Genomic DNA, 19,834 nt, shown 5'->3' on the forward strand with positions numbered 1-19,834 from the left:
TGATACCAGGTACTCTCATATACTATAGGTACAGCAATTTGGGAGGTTAGTTTACATCATCTTTTAAAATTAAAAATTGACGAACTGAGCAACCAGACTTCTCCTACATTGCCGGTGAGAAGAACATGGTTCATCTACTTTGGAAAACTGTGTTGTGTGGATGTTTCTTAAAACATTAAATATGCATCTACGTTAGGACCCAGGAATTCCTCTCCTAGGCGTTTATCCAAATGAAAACATGCTCGTTGAAAGTCTTGTATAAGATGTTCATAGCATTTCTTAATAATAGCCAAAAATTGGAAATAGCCCAGGTGTCCACAAACAGATGAACTGCTAAACGAACGTGGTGTATCTACACCGTGCAGCACTGCTCAGCAGTGACAGGACAGACTAATGACACACGCCACAGCATGGATGGACCGCAAAACACTATGCTGAGTGAAAGGAGCTGGACACCAAGCACACACTTACCTCAAATTCTAGAGTCAACAAAACTAATACCTGGTAACAGAAGTCCTAGCGGTGGCTGCTTCTGGGAGCAGATTGACTGGGAAGCTGAAAGAGGGAACTTCGTGGGGTAGCGGGGGTGTCCTGTATTGTGATATATATGCTAGAACCGATCAGACTATTAATTTTACTTATGTAAGTCATATCGGTAAAATTAAAGAAATATTTCCATGGAAATACTCCAGGCCCCAACATTTTTATCTTAGTGTCATTTCATTTCATTTCATTTTGTCTGTCCCAAAGGAACATTCCTGAGTGAGCACAGGAAACGTGCTAAGGAGGATTTCACTGTATTTCACTGTCACATTGGGTAATAGTGGGATACTGACAGCAGCTAAACACCCATCAATAAGGGATCGTTAAATAACCTCTGATCACAGGTTAATACTGTATAGCAGTTAACATTCTGTGTACTGACATTCTGTGTAATCAGGGCTCTCCCGGACTTACAGTCAAGAGATGAAGCCAGAAGAAGATGCACAGTAGGATACCACTAATAAGAGAAAAAAGATTTCTATTAAGTACATTGAATATCTAGAAAGATAGAACCCTCTGGAGGATACAAACCACATGATAGCAGTGCTGCCTGTGGTTAGGAGCTGGGAGAGGACTGGAAATGTGTGATTGTTGTTGGTTTTTTTTTTACAATGAGAAAATATTCATGATTTTTAAGAAGTTACATAACATTTTTTAAGTGTCTAAGAGAAAATGTTTACTTGTGTCAGATTCCATTCAGAAAACGTGAGTACTGGTGTTCTGTAAGAACCAAAAGCTTGGATTTCCCTGTTCCTCCAGGTGACTCAGTACCTGCTTGACAAAGCCCTCATCATAGATGAAGATACGCTGTATGAACTGTCACTAAAAATTGAACCTCGGCTCCCTGCTTGAAGATCTGGCCTTGCCCCTGACTCCGTAGAATTCTCATGGAAAGTGGGACGGACAGAACTGAGCCATGCATGCCATGCCTCCCACCGTGCAGTGTGGACCAGGGATAGAGACAAAGCCAGTCTCCTTTGTCCACTGAAGAAGATGGAACCCAACTGGAATTCTGTCTCCAGCCAGGGAAGCCCAGCTGTTTGGGGTCAAAGACAGATGCTTCAGACTTGGGTGGGAAGGTGAAAAGACTGATCCTTAGTAAAGCTGATGGTACATTTTTCATAAGGGAATGTAATATAGGAGATGCTGGTAGCCATTGTAATGAAGCAGGTAAGAAGGTAGATTTCAGAGTTTGCCCGTGTTCCGTTAGAACTCAGGGACAAAGATCTGTGGAAAAGGCCTGAGCTGCTTGTCTGGCACTTTACTGGCTTGGGTACAACTACCAACTTTCTCCTAGGGTTTAACTGCTTCTGTTATGTTTTCTTTATTATAAGCTTCCAGAAAAGCTGAGGCTTCCTCTTCAGGGATGGACCACCACACGAGCAATTTCAGTGTACAAGCATGTGCATGGTTTTCAGTGCATTCTAAATATTTACATTGGAGGGATGGCATGTTCTGAAACTGCTTTTTTGGTTTTTAGGCAACAGGATAGGAAAGACGTGATGAAAGTCAAGTGAATGCAACTTAAAAAAAAAAAAAAACAAAAACAACTCAATAGGCTTTGCCCGTGGTTCCTGCCTGGCAGCTGACTTCAAGTGGGGCGGGGCTTCCTCCTGGGGCTGTGGTGCCCAAGAAGCCAGTGCCCTCAGAGAGGCAGGCGCGGAGTTTGCAAAAAGGTGCCTGCACACCTCCCCAAGAACGCTGTGGGGTAGGACAGAGGGCCACCAAGCGCTGTGGGGGTTTTAGGCTGAGCGATCAGATATCCTTGAAAATTATCACTGCACCTTGCTGTGCTTGTTCCCCACCACCCTCCCCGCAGTAATGTGGGGACTTTTTCTTATTTATACAAACCATTTTTCGGCTCACTATGAATACTGGCTGTGTTTTTAAAACGTTGTTTAATGGGATCTTCTTTTTAAAACCCACACTTCTGTGTGCTGTTGGTAGACAGTTCTTCCCCGGTCATCTTTGTTTTTAACTTTAGGGATATTTATGACTGAAAGTACTGGGAGTGTATGGGAAATGGGACCAACCACTCAACAGCTCTTATATCAGAAAACTAAGGGCAGGACTTAGTTCTTCTGTCGTGTGCTGGGGAAGTGACCTTACTCTTCCCAGGATTGTTGGTTGTTGAAGAAATAGGGCTATCTCATGTTTACCTCCCTCTTCTCTTCTCAGGGAGATCTCTGCTTTAAAAGAAGAAAGAGAAAAAGATAACAGAGTTATTGTTACCTGAGCCTATTGCACCTGACATTTTCTCTTAGAGGCATGAAGTATGTTAATGCTGACCATGAAAAAACTGATCTATCTAGCTGCTTTCCTTCCTTCTTTGCACTTTAATTATGTTGTTATAACTAATGGCTGACTAATAAATTCAACTTGCTGGCTCATAAGACCCAGTGGAAATTCTAGCCTTCATAATGTACCATAGAGGTGGAGAATGTATATTTTTCCTGCATGGTAAGCGCCATCTCTGTACATAGCTATATAGTGAAATACCAAGTAAGCAAAAGAAAATATTTATAATATTTGAAGGCCATTCCAAAAATATTTTCAATAGCTCATATTAGCCAACAGTGTAGCACTAAACCCAAGGAGGGTTATTTATGGATGCTTTATTTTTCTTTTTTTGAAAAGCTGCTTGTCTGTTCTCTTTAGTTTCAAATAAGAGGTTGATGCACCTTGATGCATGATAAGCATGGGTTGTTTGGATCCTAACAATGCATATCTTGCAATTTATTTCTCAGTGTTCAAAAACTGAGCATTCGAACTAATACATGTCAATTGCACCAAGCACCTCAAGGTCTTGCAGAAGAAAAGGAAAATAAAGGTTAACTTTCTTGGCTCAAAACCAGTCTTGGAAGGTGGACTAAACCAGGAAAAATCCCTGACAGGACCACACGCATAGTAGTTTCAGGCAAAACAACATGTGGAAACGTCCATGCGGTCTGCTTTGAGGTCCCCAGAGTCTTCCAGAGGGGAAGAGGTCACTCTGTGTGCACTTCCCCGGGGAAGTTTGGACCCTTATTTCCCTGACGCAGATGTTCCTGAGGCACTGCAGCCAATCTTACTAAAGAAAAATGGGAGCTAGAGGAATTTCCAAAGGCTCCTCCCCTTTTGGAGAGCTGTGGTTTCCTCAACGAATGACAAAGCTTTCTCGCCTATTTCCTGCAGAATGTTGGAAGCGCCCCCTAGTGGTCATCCACGGGCACTGTCAATTGCTATGGTGACCCTTAGCGTTTTACTGAGTTATGCGTCCTTCCTGCTTTCTGGAGTCTGAAGCCTTTGCTGGAGCTGCGAAAGTGAGGACTCCACCTCCAAGGAGCTCCTTTTCATGACCTGTACCATTTCTGGGCCATCTGGGAAAAGAACGTGCATTTTAAAAACCTCACTTTGGTCACGTTTAAAATCCCCAAGAGCAGTTTGCAGTGCTTCTTCTGATTGTTAAAGCACTCATCCTCTTCTGCCTTGCAAGCTTTGTATTTACTGTTGGAGTGTGCACTCCCAGCTGTGTCTGCCTATATTCCATTATATGAGACCCATTTCTAAGAGTAGAAGGCAGGTCAGCCTCTCACAACCAAATAGCAAACACTTGAATTGTTACCAAATTAACCTAGAAAATCAGAAGTAAAAGCCAATTTCATGCTTTCAGATGAATACCCACATTTTGTACTGTCTATGAAATTATCTTGGGGCTTTTAGGGGATGCCTTCGGTTATTAACTAAGACATCCACTTTTGCTGCAGGGACAAATCTCTTACTTAAGCCAGTATATTATGTGACAGACTTAGGCATGAAGTAGAACGTTGTCACTTGTCCTTAGTGTTTCTCTGAAGGAATTTAAAGGGAGAATTTTAAACTACTGTTGCAATAGTTTTGAGTGGCTCTCACACAAAGCCCCCAGTACTTTGTTAGATTTCATACATGTTAAAGTACTGCTTAAAAACAAATGAAACTCATAGATACTGAATAACTTGGAAGAGAAAAATCCATCACATTCCAATTTGGAGTATATGATGAGGGACCAGTTCGTCTTCTCTCACAAAACTTTGGGTTGGTAATGACTGGGCCACTTTTAAATTCTTAACTGAAAAGAGTAATACAATAGAGGGGTTATTCCACCCCCCTGCCAAATCAATGTTTATTTTAAAATAAAGGATTTTATTTAGATTTCTTTTCAAAGTTTGATTTTATCCCCCCTGAAAAAAAATGATTCTCTTTGCTTTAAATATTTTTTTAATCTAACCTGTGAAGTTTCCCATTTTTACTACTTTTGAAATGGGGTATATTATATATGGGATATATATTATGTGGGATAAATAATACATTATTTATGACTAAAGATTAGAGCCAGAACAGAGCCAGGCTAGTGCCCACAGCCAGAAGGAATAAATGAACAAGATTCATTTTCATTTCAATAAGATACCAGACTGTAAGTTTAGATAATGACTGATTACAGATGCCACTACATGAATCCTGATAATAAGACTTGGGTCAATGAAATCTAATCATAGTGTCATTTTTCCATGGCTGTGAGTGACTTAAAATTAAGGCAGGGCATAGCTAAAGTAGAAAACCATTTTGTTGTACGTATAAACACATGGATGATTCAGGAAAGTATTTATCTTGGCTACCACACAGCATGACATTAACATTAGGTTGATTGTACTTGACCTCATCTGCTCAAGAAAAAGAATAGTTCTACTTGATATTGAACCAGTGTCTTTTGCACAGCCCATTTTGTCTATCCCTAGAAAGTCAGTAGTGAAAGAGCTGGACGAGGTGCCCTAGCCCTGAGTCCTAGGCCCAGATCTACATCTGCAAGCTGGGAGACCTTAGGCCAGCGCCGAAGCCTTCTTGAGCCTCAGTTTCCTCGTCTGCAAAATGAGCTAAGAGTGACTCCTGTGCTGCCTACCTCACAGGGCTGTCATCAGGACAAAATGGGTTAGACTGTAATCTGTAAAGTGCTGTCCAAATGTGAGGCAACATGATTACCATCCTCATCTCTCTTTGGCAAAGAATTATTTAAATGTATTTCTTTCTTATTTGTGTGTGCAAGCGTGATGGACAGACCCATGTGTTACTTTGAGAAGTGTATTGTTTGTGTCCAGTAACTTTGCAAATCTGCTGCCATTTGTGATTCTAACAGAGGGGTTTGTGATGTGTCCTAACACTTGCCAGGTGGGGTGTGGGTTACACCTATATGCAAATTAAATTTCGCCTTTCTTGATTCTCAAAAATCTCATGAGTCTCTTCATTTGATTCTTTTTGCACTTTTCTACCTAGTCTTCTTTGTAGCAATGTGCTTCTTCAGATATTCTTTTACTTCTAAAGCTCAGGAGAAAATAAAGTTTGGAAGAAGCCCATGTTGTAGGCACTAAAATATCGGAGAATTAAAGGGAACCTCAGAAAAAATTTCAAGGGCCATCGGGCCCCATTGTCTTTCCAGTGCTTGAAGCTTTCCTGTGATACCCACAGCTCATGTTTGACCACCTTTGTCCATCCCCAGGCACAAAGAACTCATTACTTGCCAAACAGCTCTGTTCATTTAATGGCAACTCAACGTTCATGAACAGACTGAGTGTTCAGGTGGACCTAGCCCAGCCATCATTAGCTCCATCTGAGGCTAAGTTCCTCACCTATAAAAAAAGATACTTATCTGCCCTTAGAATTACTGTAATGGCTACATGGAACAGTATATTTAAAACTACTCTAACTTGGGGCACCTGGGTGGCTTAGTCGGTTAAGCATCTGACTCTTGATTTCGGCTCGGGTCATGATCTCACGCTTCATGAGATCGAGCCCTACATCAGTCTCTGCACTGACAGCACGGATCAGTGCTTGGGATCTCTCTCTCCCTCTCTCTCTGCCCCTCCCCGTCTGAAATATATAAATATTAAAAAAATAAAAATACTCTTAACTTTTGTCAAGTAGGTAAAGTTGTGCTAATATTTGGAGCCGAAGAAAGCATGGTGCAGCTGTTGCACACAAGTTGAGAACTGAGGTAAGGAAGAATTTGGGTTTCTCCTATTTCACTGGCTTCCTTTTCCAATTCTGAAATGAGCAATCCAGCTGGTGCGGACTCATGAGCACAGGTTCTTCGCATTTTATTATTCGGCCATCCCACACAGCATTACCCTCACCTGCCACCACATCCAGACTTGGGCTGGATTCAGGAATGGAAAAGAGAATGATCCCAGGACAGACTTCCTCTAAAGCAAGTTGCAAGCCTCACTTCAGTTCCTGTCCATATGGCAAGAGTCCGCCAAGTGGCCATACTGGCTAGTAGGTATGGGTAGAGCCCCTGAGCTCTGAAGGGAGTTGGCGGAGATGAGAAAGGGAGAAATGGCATATGAGAGGGATCATGTTTGAAGGATTTCTGAAACTGTGGGATTTCTGTTGAGTCTGTGTAGAGGTTGCCCCCCCCCCCCGCCCTGTCATAAACTTGAAGATGACCATGTCCCCAAAACAAAAGTGGCACCCCCTTTTCTTAGCAATGTGCCCATTTGTCCTCTTCGGACCTTACTAACTCATCTAGAATTACCCTGTAAAAGATGAAGTGTTGAGGTAAGGGGTGGTGGTGCTGGGAAGTGGGGGTGGGGCACTAAACATCCATTAGTAAGGAATTGGGGAAAAAAGAAGAGGGTTTCTCATTGTAACTGTCTTTCTTTAAACTCTATATTTCCATAAGCCTCATCATTTTTTGGATCTGGGATCCAGCTATTTCAGGGCCACTGGATTTATTTCAGTTGGTGTCTGAACTGACTGGAAACCGTGTGCCCACAAAAGAACTATTTTAGGAAGAAATAAGCCTGGGCTCCCCCTGCCCCACCCCCACACCTTACCCCTCACCTCAACTCACAGAGCTCACTGCCTGTTCTGCTGGGGGGAGGCAGGGGGCCTCCCAGGGGCAGGAGAGGCCACGGTCCATTATGTCAGAACGTGCAAACCAGAAACTCTGACTCTTTAGATCATGCAATCACTTTTGACAGTCCCAATCTGCAGTTGTTTTAATGAAATAACATAGAAGAGCCCAGAAAATATTTGAGTAGAGTGTAGAAAGCGTAAGTATTACTCTGTAAAATTTTTATTCCGGGGCACCTGGGTGGCTCAGTCAGTTAAGCATCTGACTCTTAATTTTGGCTCTGGTCATGATCTCATGGTTCGTGAGTTCAAGCCCTACATGGGGCACTGCACTGACTGTTGCAGAGCCTGCTTAGGATTGTTGCTTTCTCTGAAAATAAATCAATAAACATTTTTAAAAACTTTCAATTCAGTGTAAGCCTGGTCATGATGATAGCATATATTTTAACTGAGGTAGGAGCAATACACAGTAAAATGCTTGAATCTTATGTGAACAGCTTGAGGAATTTTTACATATGTGTGCACCCACACAATCACCCCCCCCAACTCAAGAAACTTTCCAGAGCCCCGAAGGTCCCCTCATGTGCCCTCCCCTCATGTGCCCTCCTCAGTAACCCCATGCAAAGGTAAAATATTTATTTTTTGCCTGGTTTAGAATTAAAAGAAGCGGAAACTCTGAAAGGAAACCACTCCAGGTAGAAGGTTATTTCTGGGCTCCACCCCCTGCTCCGGGTTGGATCCTGATTAAAAAGGGAAAGGAACCAGCTGGTGGTGGTGTGCCCCTGGCGTAGAAGCTGGGTACGTGACAGTCGCCAGAGACTTAGGCAGCTCCCTCTGAAAGGTCAGGCAGGGCTGCTGCCAAAGTCCTCGTGGGTCACAGCTATTTACAGTCAACCTTTCCGGTTTGGGGCGCAAGTCCCAAGGAGGGCTATTTTTAAGCAGGGATGTGGCCTGCAGGGCCTTCTGGGCGATATATTAAACTGGTAACGATTGAAAGTGAAATTGTCTAGCAGTCTACCTCAGATTGCCTGATCTAAAAGAGAAACGTGATTGTTGTCCCCGAACCCAGGCCCTAGACAACAAGTTGGAATCGTCTGGTTCCTGCTAATCGCCCAGAGCCTGATTAGCAGCTCGAGAGGGAACTTTAGACGTCGTCTTCTCAGGCCTCAGCTGGTGGGCGGGGGGAGGGCGTAGGGAGTCATTCTCCAGAGCTAGCCGGGGCCCCCGAGATGGCGCTGGTGAGGGAAGGTGGAAACAAATCCCCGAACAGGTGAGGCAGTCTCCCTGCCCGCGCGCTTCCACGCCAAAGCCCGGTGCTGCATGGCAGGGCGGCCAGTCAGCCAGGTTGCAGGCCCAGGAACCTGGAAGAGCCCTGGGAGAGGCCGCCTCCAGCACCGGACTTGGGGGAGGGCAACGCTTGAGAGAAAGGGCAGGTGCTAGAGACAGCCCAGTGGGGAGAGTCCCGGGCCAGCGTTCAAGGGCACCGCTGTGGGATCCAGCGCGCCCTGACCTCCGACGGGAGAGACGCGATTGGCGGAGGCGCGCCCCAGCCCCGCCCAGCCTGGGAGCCTTTTCAAGGCCAAGGCCCGCCAGCTTCCGGTACATTTCTCAGCTGTTTGCGGGCAGCGGGTCGCGGGAGACTCCGGCTCCAAGGTCAGTGAGCTCACGAAGCCAGGCTTCATTCCTGCAAAGCGGGGGCATTGCTACAGCCAGTGTGAGGGGCCATGTGTGCAGTGGGCCGAGGGCTGCGGGCGGGACCTCGTAGTCCGGCGATAACAGTTCGTTCTCGTGGGCACTGCCCCCGGGTGAGGAATTGGTGGTGCCTGTCTGAAGAAGCCTTCAGACTGTGGGCCCTAGCCGCAGCCTCCTCCCTTTCCCGCACACAGGCGCAGGTGGCCGTTCTCTGAACAGCCTTGCAGTGAGGTGCTGGCATCCGCACCTTGTTTGTCTCCTCGTTTTTGTCGGCAAATCAGGAATTTTTCTTGATGGGAAACCTCCATGTCTCTGAATTTGGGACGTTACTCTTCAACGAATCCAATGTTGGCTGGGATTGGTTTTCAACCTCAGTGGCATCAAAGTGCAAATCGGTGACTTGGGATAAGTAGGTGGAAAATGAACATTTGGAGGCCCTCGAAAGGAGCTAATTGCTAATTAACCCAACAGCTGGACCCAATTTAAACTGGTTAACACTATTACTAGAGATTCATTATTGAAATCGCTAATCCATTAATAACGAGCCAAGTAATTGTTTTGCCCCCAGTGGAAGTAAAAATGCTGCGCAATTGGCCTAAACGTGTTTCATCTTATTTGCTCGGTTGGCTCGCAGGGGGTTAGTGTCAACCCTGCTTTTGTCCCTTGAGTGGATGACATCTCTGCCCTCAAATGCTCTGGTGGGTTTGGAGAGTGATGTGCCGGGACAAACCCAGATTCTTCAGATCTCCTCAGTGCTGCCCTTTAGACCTTCCTTCCAGCGTTGCCCTGGCTCTGCGACCCCGCAGAGGGTCAGCTGGAATCCCGTGAGGTGGGTTTAGTGCCCTCGTGACTAGGCTTTGCCCGTTCAGCTGCTGCCCTGTTTCCAGAAGTGCCACTTTCCCTGTCTGCAACTCCCACACTTTCTCCGTTTCCGAACCCCTGTCATTGGTCTGTTTCCTCTCTGCTCAAGGAGAACAGACCCACCCTCAGAACTTCGCAAGGGGGCTTCCTGGCCAGGCAGGCTCTTCGAGAGTATATGGGTGTTGATAGCTGTGTGCCCAGCCCACTTCCTCCTCTCCATTTGTAGGTGCTTTTCCCCAAAACTTCAGCCTTTAGAGTTAAGCCTTCTCTGGGTTAAGGCTCCATTTCAGCAAAGGGCACAAGTGCCATCTACGCCCGTGGACTCTGCCAGTTGCGTGGTCAAATCCTATCCGTAGAGATTGGACCGGAGGCCAGGTCCGTTTTCTTGACCTGGGAGGTTCAGAAAATCATGGGTTAGGAGGTGGGGTGCGGAATGGGGAGTCCTGGGCATTCAGAGGCGGGAGGACGGTTGGTTCTGAGACAGACTTTGCCTCGGCTGAGAGCCCCTGGGTCTCCACGTCTGCTACAGCTTGGAGGAGCCATTTGTCTTCTTGGGTCTCACTGCAGGGAGCCAGGCCTGAAGGTGACAGTTAGAGGTCATACCCACCTTTGCCTGGAAGCCACAGAGGATCCTATCCCTGGCCAGGGAAGGAGGCCACTCCTTTATAGCATTTTAAAGGACTAGATGGTTCTTAACTTAACTTAATCTTTTCTTGAAAACAATTTAACTATGAGAGGCGAGTCTGGTAATAGCCCTATGTCTTCATTGTCAGGAGGCCTACGAAAGGCCTCTGGTTTACAGGGAAAGACTGTAAATATCTCCTGCTTATGACTTGCTACTTGCTGGATAGAACAGAAATGACCAAGGGTGCCCATTAGAGTGACTATACATCCAGTGGTGGGGAAGTAGCTTGACCCCTGTGCTCTCTGGGAGAATTGGGAGGGAACAGCCATTTTCTGCTGGCCTAGTAGACCGGCATCATGGGAATTTGTTGAGAGTGGTCTGTGGAGCTGGTCCAACCCCAAGGATGTGCTCTGTTTTGGGGTGGCTCTGTGGAACGAGAGCTGACACGTGGTCCTCCCCTTGGCCTTCCACTGCCCTCCAGCCCCAAGGAGTTCAAACACATGGACACCATGTACAGCTGGATTAGAAATAACTCTGAGTCAGCAGAAAGGCACCCGTGGCATCTCTATCCAGGAATCTCAGGCTTGAGGCAGTGACAGAATCTAAGGCCTCCACATTCCAGGATGTGACAGAACTGGACAAAACTCTGAGACCAGACCCCAGACTCTGAGTCTAGCCTAGGACGGAGAGCTATACAGCTCTTATGCACTCTGACCAAAGGACTTAATATGGTGTGGTTCTTATTTTTTAATGGAAGGGGCAAGTAGCAACAAACATGATATTAAGGCCTTTTGCTGTGATCTTGCACCCCAGAGAGAAACCTCCCTGGCTTGGAGCCCTGGAATTCTGCCAGATTTTAGCCACAATGATGTGAACAATGGTTTTCAAATCTAGAGTCATAGAGGTGTTCCAAGTTAGGGAAACAGGCTGACAGCTTCTATGGAGTGAGGGCCAGAGACGACCTCCCTCCTCTCTTCTGCAATCCCTACTTCTGCATAAGAGAGGAGAGAGGAAGGAAGGAGACTAGCTCTACCTCCTTAAGAAAAAGGCAGGCGGGGGGGGGGGGCGCCTGGGTGGCTCAGTCGGTTAAGCGTTTGACTTCGGCTCAGGTCATGATCTCACAGTTCGTGAGTTTGAGCCCCGTGTCAGGCTCTGTGCTGACAGCTCAGAGCCTAGAGACTGCTTTGGATTCTCTGTCTCTCTCTATCTCTGCCCCTGCCCCACTGTCTGTCTCTCTTTCTCTCAAAAATAAAAAATTTAAAAATTTAAAAAAAGAAAAAGGGAGGCTGGCTCAGTGTCCCCTACGTGGCTGGCACGCACATTGGGCACCTGGTGTGTGAGTGGAGAACACTGACATCTGGGCCACTTCAGGAGTGTGAGGACAAAGAAGGAGAATGGCTTATAATATTCTGGGACTCTGGGGAGTCACACGCTTTGAGGTAATGTTTCTGTGCCCAGGAGCTGTCATGATAAAAGGAAAGACACACCTGGGTTCAAATCCCAGCTCATTCAACATGCTGTGAGACCTGGAGAAGGTCACCTAATCTCTCTTGAGCCTGTTTCCCCATTTCTAAAATAATGCTTACTTGGCAGGATTGTTGCAAAGACTAAAGACAATTTGTATATGTGCTGCCAAAGCGAGCACGACTAAAGACAATTTGTAAGACTCCTTGCATGGTGGTGTCTTATGGTGGGAGCTCAATAAATGTTTTAAAAAAAAAAAAAAAGACAGGTTTGACTGGGCACGCAGGGATAGCGGCAAGGACATCCCAGGTGGAAAGGTAGAGCAGAGGGTTAGAAGTGGGTGAAGCCTGAAGGTTGTAGTAGGTAGGTGAGGGGTTGTCAGCTAGGGGTAAGATCCCCTGATAACAGGTGTCAGAGAACTTAGCCCCACTAGTTAAATCCATTTACTGAACTCAGATGTTGGTTTTCAGAGCATGATCAGTGGATCTGAAAGTACGCACTGGGCTCCTTCTAGAATGTAGTCTTGCTCTCAGATTACAAATAAAACGATTGAATGAAACATTTTAAATGCTAAAAATGTAAGCTAAAATTAACCAACATTCAGGGAAGGGGCAGACCAGTGCTGGTCGAGATAATCAGGGGTGGCTTTGAGGAGAGAGTGGTAAGTGTCCCATAACCTTAGGGTCCTTAGGGAGAAGGGACTCAAATATATTCAGTGCTTGCTGCAGCCTGTCACTTAATCCTTACAACATATGGGGAGAGGTTTCGTTGAGCCTGTTCTGTAGATGGAGACCCAGTGAGGTTTGGGAATCACCTGTGAAGCTCTTTGACAGACACATGTGATGGCTCCATTCTTGCAGAAACTCATTCAAAAGATAGAGCCTAGAAATCTGGATTTTTAACACACTTCAGAGTTGATTTACTTTTTAGCTTTTTACATTTTTAAATCATGAAGTTAGATATGCTGTTTTTACAAGTGACACAATACAGAGTTCTATGAAGAAAAATGAATAGTCTGCTTCCCCCCAGTCTGTTCCTCTGAAGTAACCCTTTTAGCAGTTTGAATAACTAGTGTGAATAACCTTCAATACTTATGTTCACTTAAATATATGCAAATGCATATATATTTATATTGTTATAAAACTGGAACCATTCCTAGTCATTATTAAGCAAGTAGTTTTTCCTTTGAGCCTAAAAATATGGCATAAATGTTTATCCAGGTTAAGTGGAGGTGGTTTTAACTAATTCTTGAATAGCTGAGGAATATTCCACTGTCTGAATGTGCCACACTTACTACAACCCTTCTGATGGGCGGGTGACCTCCAGGTTTTGTTTATTTGTTTGCCACTACAAACAGTGCTCCCTCATCCTGGGACTCTCTTCTTATGTACTGGCAGCTGTATTGCTGCAGGATGGATTCCCAAAGTGTGATGCCGGGCCAGTGGGCATGCGCATGTTCATAGATGTTTCTTGGTTCACTTTCCAAAATGGTTGTAGGGGCTCACTGAGCAGTCCAGGTGATTCTGTTCACAGCAGATGAGCATGGGCCTTTATTTACTGCTTCCCCGCAGCTTTATTGCAGTGAAATTGACATATGACAGTGTATAATTTTAAAGTATACAGTTGGGTACATGTTTCTATTGTCCAGTGATTGCCAGCATAGCACTAGCTAACACCTCGATAGCATCCCATAATTACCATTTCTGTTTTGTGGTGAGAACATTTAAGATCTACCCTCTGAGCAACTTTTGAGGATATAATACAGTGTTATTAATTATACTCATTATAGTATACATTAGATACTCAGGTTTTTAGTTTTGTAACTGGAAATGTGTACCTTGGACCAACATCTGTCCACGTCCTCCATTCCCCATCCCTAGTAACCACCACTGTACTCTGTTTCTAGGAGTTCATTTTTTAGCTCCCATATAAGTGATATCATACAGTATTCCTTGTTTAACTTAAGTATAAATATAAATATATAAATACATATACATATACGGACCACATCTTCTGTATCCATTCATCCTTTGGCAGACCCTGGGTTGTTTCCATATTGTGACTCTTGTGAAAAATGCTCTAATGGACACAAAGATGCAGATGACTCTTTGAGATACTGATTGCATTTCCTTTGAACATATAACCAGCAGTGGGAATGCTGATCATATCGAAGTTCTATTTAATTTTTGAGTTATCTACATACTGTTTTCCATAGTGGCTATACCAATCCATTTACATTCCCACCAAGAGTGCACAAAGGTTCCCTTTTTCCACATCCTCACAAATAGTTACATCTTGATTTTATTTTATCTTTTTTACTGAAGTATAATTAACATACAGTGTTATATCAGTTTCCGGTGTACAACATGATTCAACAATTCAGTACATTGCTCTGTGGTCATCACAATAAGCGTAGTCACCACCTGTCACTAAACAACGTTATTAGTATTATTGACTATATTCCCTATGCCGTCCTTTTCATCTCTGTAACTTATTTCATAACTGGAATTTTGTACCTCTTAATCCCTATCATGTATTTCATCCATCCCCCACCCATCTCCCTTCTGACAACTACCAGTTTGTTCCCTGTATTTAAGAGTCTATTTGTTTTTGTCTCTTTTTTCTTGGTTCGGTTGTTTTATTTCTTCAGTTCCACATATAAGTGAAATCGTGTGGTATTTTTCTTTTTCTCTCTTACTTATTTCGCTTCACATTATTAGGTCCACCCATGTTGTTGCAGATGGCAAGATCTCCTGCTTTTTTATGACTGAGTAATATTCACGTGTGTGTGTGTGTGTGTGTGTGTGTGTGTGTGTGTGTGTATACACACCTCTCTTCTTTATCCATTCATCTATTCATGGGCAGTTGGGTTGTTTCCGTATCTTAGCTATTGTAAATAATGTTGCAATAAACATGGAACTACACATATCTCTTTGAAGTATTACTTGTTTTCTTTGGGCAAATACCCAGTAGTAAAATTACTGGGTTCTGTGGTATTTCTATTATCAGTCTTTTGAGGAACTCCCATACTATTTTCCACAGTGGCTGTGCCAATTTGCATTCCCACCAACAGTGCACCAAGGGTTCCTTTTTCTCTATATATTTACCAACACTTGTTATTTCTTGTCTTTTTGATTATAGCCACTCTGATACATATAAGGTGCTATCTCATTGTGGTTTTGATTTGCATTTCCCTTATGATTAGTGATAGAGCATCTTTTCATGTGTCTGTGGGCCATCTGCATAGCATGGATCTTTATTTAGTGGTCTCCACAGAAACAAAATTTCTGATTTGGAGTAGCTAAGTGTAATCATCCTGTAGAAAAGGTCCTGCACTCCAGCCTCAGGGTGCCCTGGGCAAGCAGCAGACCTACGAAGTCCCTGTAGATGGGGCCGAGAAGGAGAAGATATCAGGTCAGGGCTGAAGAAAATGAGCGTGCCTGGGAGGAAACTACAGTTACCAGAAGGGTTGCAGTCTGGAGGGCAGAAACAGCGCATCCCTGAAGGACCAGGTATCCTTGGGACAGTGAGGAGCCTAGGGACAAGGCTCAGTCTTGGCTGTGGAAACCCAGGAAAACCCTAGAAGACAGCTTCACCCAGAAAGTGGCCTGAGAAAGCACCCTGGGAAGAACCTTATGTGGCTCCAGGCAGGCTCCGCAATCATCCCCTTGACCTTCCCAGGTCACTGGTGGGTGCTTTCTGTGTGTTCAGTTGGTAACCCTGTCAGTCATAAGGAGTGAAGAAGCCCTCAGACCACTTCCCTGGGACAAAGCTGGGCTGTTTGCTGAGGTGAAGGGACAATGTTCTCAAACACAGTGGCAGCAGGTAGGGGTAACCTCTCAAAAGTAGCACAAAGTAATATTGACAAAAGTGGACACATGTTCAGCCCTTAATAAGTGCCAGATACTGTTGTCCAGGTTGTACATGGACTTCCTTTTGAATCCTTTCTCATTTTTATTATTATTTTCATTTTATATTTGAGAAAAGTAAGACTTGGAAAGCAAAGTAAACCTTTCTCAAGACAGTAGAGAATTGTAAGTGGCAGAGCTGGATATAAATCCAGGATTCTGGCTTCAGAGCCTCCAATCATGATACTACACCTGTGTCTGTTTGTTGTCACTAGTTCCCTGTCACTCTCTGGTGTCCAAACAGGGCCTGGGTGAGCACCCAGGAAGGCTGAATGAGAGGATTTAGAAACAGGGTGGATAGCTGGACAATTGCCATCCTTTCCAGACTAGACCTCTCTTATAAGCCCTCAATCACTTAAAAGAACATTCCCTCCAGGGGTGCCTGGCTGGCTTAGCTGGTAGAGCGTGCAACTCTTGATCTTGAGGTTGTGTGTTCAAGCCCCATGTTGGGGGTAGAACTTACTTTAAAGAAAGGAAAGAAAGAAAAGAAAGACATTCCTTCCAGAATACATCACAGACCCCTTCTGTTCAACCTGATCGTCCTGTCTTTGCCTGACCCCAAGGCTGCTCCCCAGCCAAGATTCCCAGTCAAGTGAAATTCTCAAGTCAGAAGAAATTCTCAGTCCACACCTGATTGGTCAAAAAAGCCCTGTGGGCCCACGCACTAAGTATCTTGGAAATTCTGCCATCTATCTCCATGAAACCTTCCCTACCACCATGGGGAGAAGCCTGGAGAATCTCCTGCTTAGTTTATTCCAGGACACTAGGACATCGTTTCTCTGCCTCTAGACCCCTTTCCCTTCCTCACCAATTTAGTAACATCAGCCACAATAACTTTTTTTTTTAAGTTTATTTATTTATTTTGAGAAAGAGATGAGCAGGAGAGGGTCAGAAAGAGAGGGAGAGTCCAAAGCAGGCTCTGCACTGTCAGCACAGGGCCTGACGCAGAGCTCGAACCCACGAACCGCGAAATCATGATGTGAACTGAAATCAAGAGTCAGATGCTCAACCAACTGAGCCACCCAGGCACCCTGAGCCAGAAGAACGACTAATGCCTTTATGTCAGTATTTGTGCTAAGGGCTCTTTTAATCCTCACAAAACCTCTATGAGTAGGGCCTATGATTAGCCTTATTGTACAGGTGAGGAAACTGAGCAACACTTCTCAAACAATTTGTGGCCAAAGCTGTTATTAATATCTAATCCATAGTACACCAATACATTTGTAAAACACAATAAGGCACAATTACTAGAAAAATAAAAGACCCACAAAATACCAGCTTGAATTTTCTTCATTAAAATTTCTCTATCAATGTGTCATAAGTGTTCTAAATGCTTACTCTCAGTTTCTATACTTCTCTCATCATGAAGTGGTTTAACAGTCCACAGACCACACCTTGGCAGCATTAGTCTGGAGCCAACCTTCCATAAATCTAGTAAAATTATTCCTCTGCGAAAAACCCTGTCCTTTGACCATCTCAGAATCAAGTTCCAGGTTTCACAGTGACGTTCTTCTTGTTCTGGCTTCTACAGCTCTCTCTGCAGTCTCTACCCCTGCCTTTGACCTCCCTGGCTGCCCACTGCCCTCATGACTCCCTGCCTCTGCATGTTCTCCTCTGTCTGCAGTGTCCTCCTGGCAAAGTGACATCCCCAGAGGTTTTTCACCTTCTCCAGAAAAATCCTCCTGATCCTCCAGCAGACTTGGGTCTTCTCCCCTGTTAATTCTCTTTGCTCATGTCACTTGTGATTATAATCTGTTTTTACAATGATCTCTCACTCTGTCTCTCTTACCAGACCATGAGCTTCGGGAGGGCAGCCCCAGTATCTGACACAGGAATTGATTCTCTAATGTTGTTCAATGGATGGATAGTCAGACAGACAGGTGGACAAACGGGTGGATGAATAAATGAGATTCAAGGCTAGCTCTCAGGCTGCAGTGTGACCCTCTCCACTGCATTCACACTTTGCATTGGTCACTCACTGAGGGGTTGGCCTTGACCTCATTCGCATGTGTCCCTCAAAGCTACAGGTGTTCTAGAATGTAGAATCAGTCAAGGTTGTCCCTCAATCATGGGGTTTTCCTTGGACCTTTGGGGATAGGCAGCCACCACAAATCCTAGGCAGATTCAGTCCCAGTTTAATTCAACTCTAGAAATTTTAGGGCAATTATTTTCCATAGAGTCCCTCCAAAGCCCAATTTAGGTTAGTGACATTGGCCCAGGATGCTGGGTCTTTATCCTGATGATTCTGGACCCAGGCAGAGAACAGGGGTATAGTTAGCCTTGATTCCTGTCTCCCTTTCTACAGCATTCAAAGGTAGATTAAGTCTCGTGTGTACTAAGGGCAATGGCCATTCTCCCACTTGGAAGATGCCTGGAAAGCAGCTGGCCAGAAAGAGGCAATGCATGCAGGCATCCACAGCCGTGTTTATGCACGTGGGTGTGCAGTGTTGGTCATTGTTTTTGCTCTAATCCTTTGTGGTTTGTGACCTGGTACCAGTCACAGGGCAGGCAAGGGCAAGAAATACCTTGGTCTGAATAACACAAGACAAGTACATTGTAGCTGAATGGTGTGGTCCCAAATCAGACTGTGGTCTCCCAGGAGCTCCCAAGGGGCTCTGGCTTCCCTGGTAGAACACCTCTCCCATGACTTAGAGTGGCCCAGGAATGGTGCTGCTTAAGAGCATAGACTGTGAGAACAAACTGCTGGCCTTGAATTCCAGGAGCAAGTTATGTTACCTTTCTTTACCTCCATTTGCCCATCTGTAAAGTGGGGATAATAAGAACATCAACCGGAGCACCTGGGTGGCTCAGTTGTTTGAGCTTCTGGCTTCAGGTTAGGTCATGATCTGGAGGTTCATGAGTTTGAGCCCATACCATCAACATGGAGCCCCAAGCACGGATTATTATCCCCCAAGCAGAGATTCTCTCTCTCTCTCTCTCTCTCTCTCTATTTCTTTCTCTCTGCCCCTCCCTCCAAACAAACAAACAAACTTAAAAAAAAAAAAAGAGCATCAACCTCATGAGTCTGTTGTGAGGATTGAATGGGCTAATAGCCATAAAGCCCAGCACATGAGTGCTACATAGGAATTTTCCCCTCAGACTCTGAGCTCTGTAAAACCTGTCCCACAGACAACAGTCACTTAAATATTTATCAAAACACTTAATAAACACTTAAATATTTATCAAAATAAAATAAAAAGATACCTATCATCACCACCTCATCATCCTGTCTTCCCTCTCCCTTCATCACTGCTCACTGTGACTTCTCTCCACCTGAAGCACGTCAGTGTCATTCACAGTGACTTTGACCCACACCACCGGACTACTTCTGGGAGTTCGCTGTCAAGATGTTCCTGGAGGGTGGAAGAAGCACTGAGTGTACACCCTTTGGTTCTGCTTTCCCTCAGGGGTGCCCAGAATGATGCCTGTGTGTTGGTTGGCAATTTGGCCGTGAGCTCCCTGTGAAAACCCTGACTGAGAGAAACCATTCAGTATCCTAGGAAACCATGAAGGACCAACGCAGCTGGAACTGACTAGCAGCTACATTCCTTAGGAGACCAGAGGTTGGCTCCATCCAAACGTACTGTAGTTTTGATTATTAAATCTTATAAGTAAAAACACGATCTTCATTTAAATGAGTGCCTACTAAAACTCTATATGTACTTTACCTTCATCTGTGTGACCTTGAGCTGTTTGTTAACCTCTGTCTTTGAGTTCCCTCATCTGTGACATGGGACAAGATATTTGCTCCTCAGGGCTGTTGTGGAGAAAGTACCTGGCCCTTAGACATACTCCCTAATTTTGATTTTCCGCCCTTATTAAGACATGGGAAAATTTTCAGTAATTATGTAACAGTGAAATGGGTTGTTCTGGGAAG

The 19,834-nt window shown here is 44.7% G+C and overlaps 2 protein-coding genes across 5 annotated transcripts in view; both read left to right on the forward strand.

Moving 5' to 3' along the window:
* RASGRF2 (Ras protein specific guanine nucleotide releasing factor 2) overlaps positions 1-5,783 on the forward strand; it is a 240,714-nt gene extending 234,931 nt beyond the window's left edge. For all 4 annotated transcript variants that reach the window (XM_023257887.2, XM_023257899.2, XM_023257908.2 and 1 more), the window contains one exon: positions 1,303-5,783. In XM_023257887.2, the coding sequence (XP_023113655.1) occupies positions 1,303-1,395 (93 nt within the window). In that variant the 3' untranslated portion in view covers positions 1,396-5,783. The remainder of the gene's footprint in view (positions 1-1,302) is intronic.
* A 3,131-nt stretch (positions 5,784-8,914) lies between these two features.
* Positions 8,915-19,834, forward strand: part of CKMT2 (creatine kinase, mitochondrial 2) — a 36,722-nt gene continuing 25,802 nt past the window's right edge. The window contains exon 1 of the mRNA XM_003981112.4: positions 8,915-9,060. The gene's annotated coding sequence lies outside the window, so the exon portion shown is untranslated. The remainder of the gene's footprint in view (positions 9,061-19,834) is intronic.

Source organism: Felis catus, chromosome A1 (genome assembly GCF_018350175.1).
Source record: "Felis catus isolate Fca126 chromosome A1, F.catus_Fca126_mat1.0, whole genome shotgun sequence".
Classification (NCBI taxonomy): Eukaryota; Metazoa; Chordata; class Mammalia; order Carnivora; family Felidae; genus Felis; species Felis catus.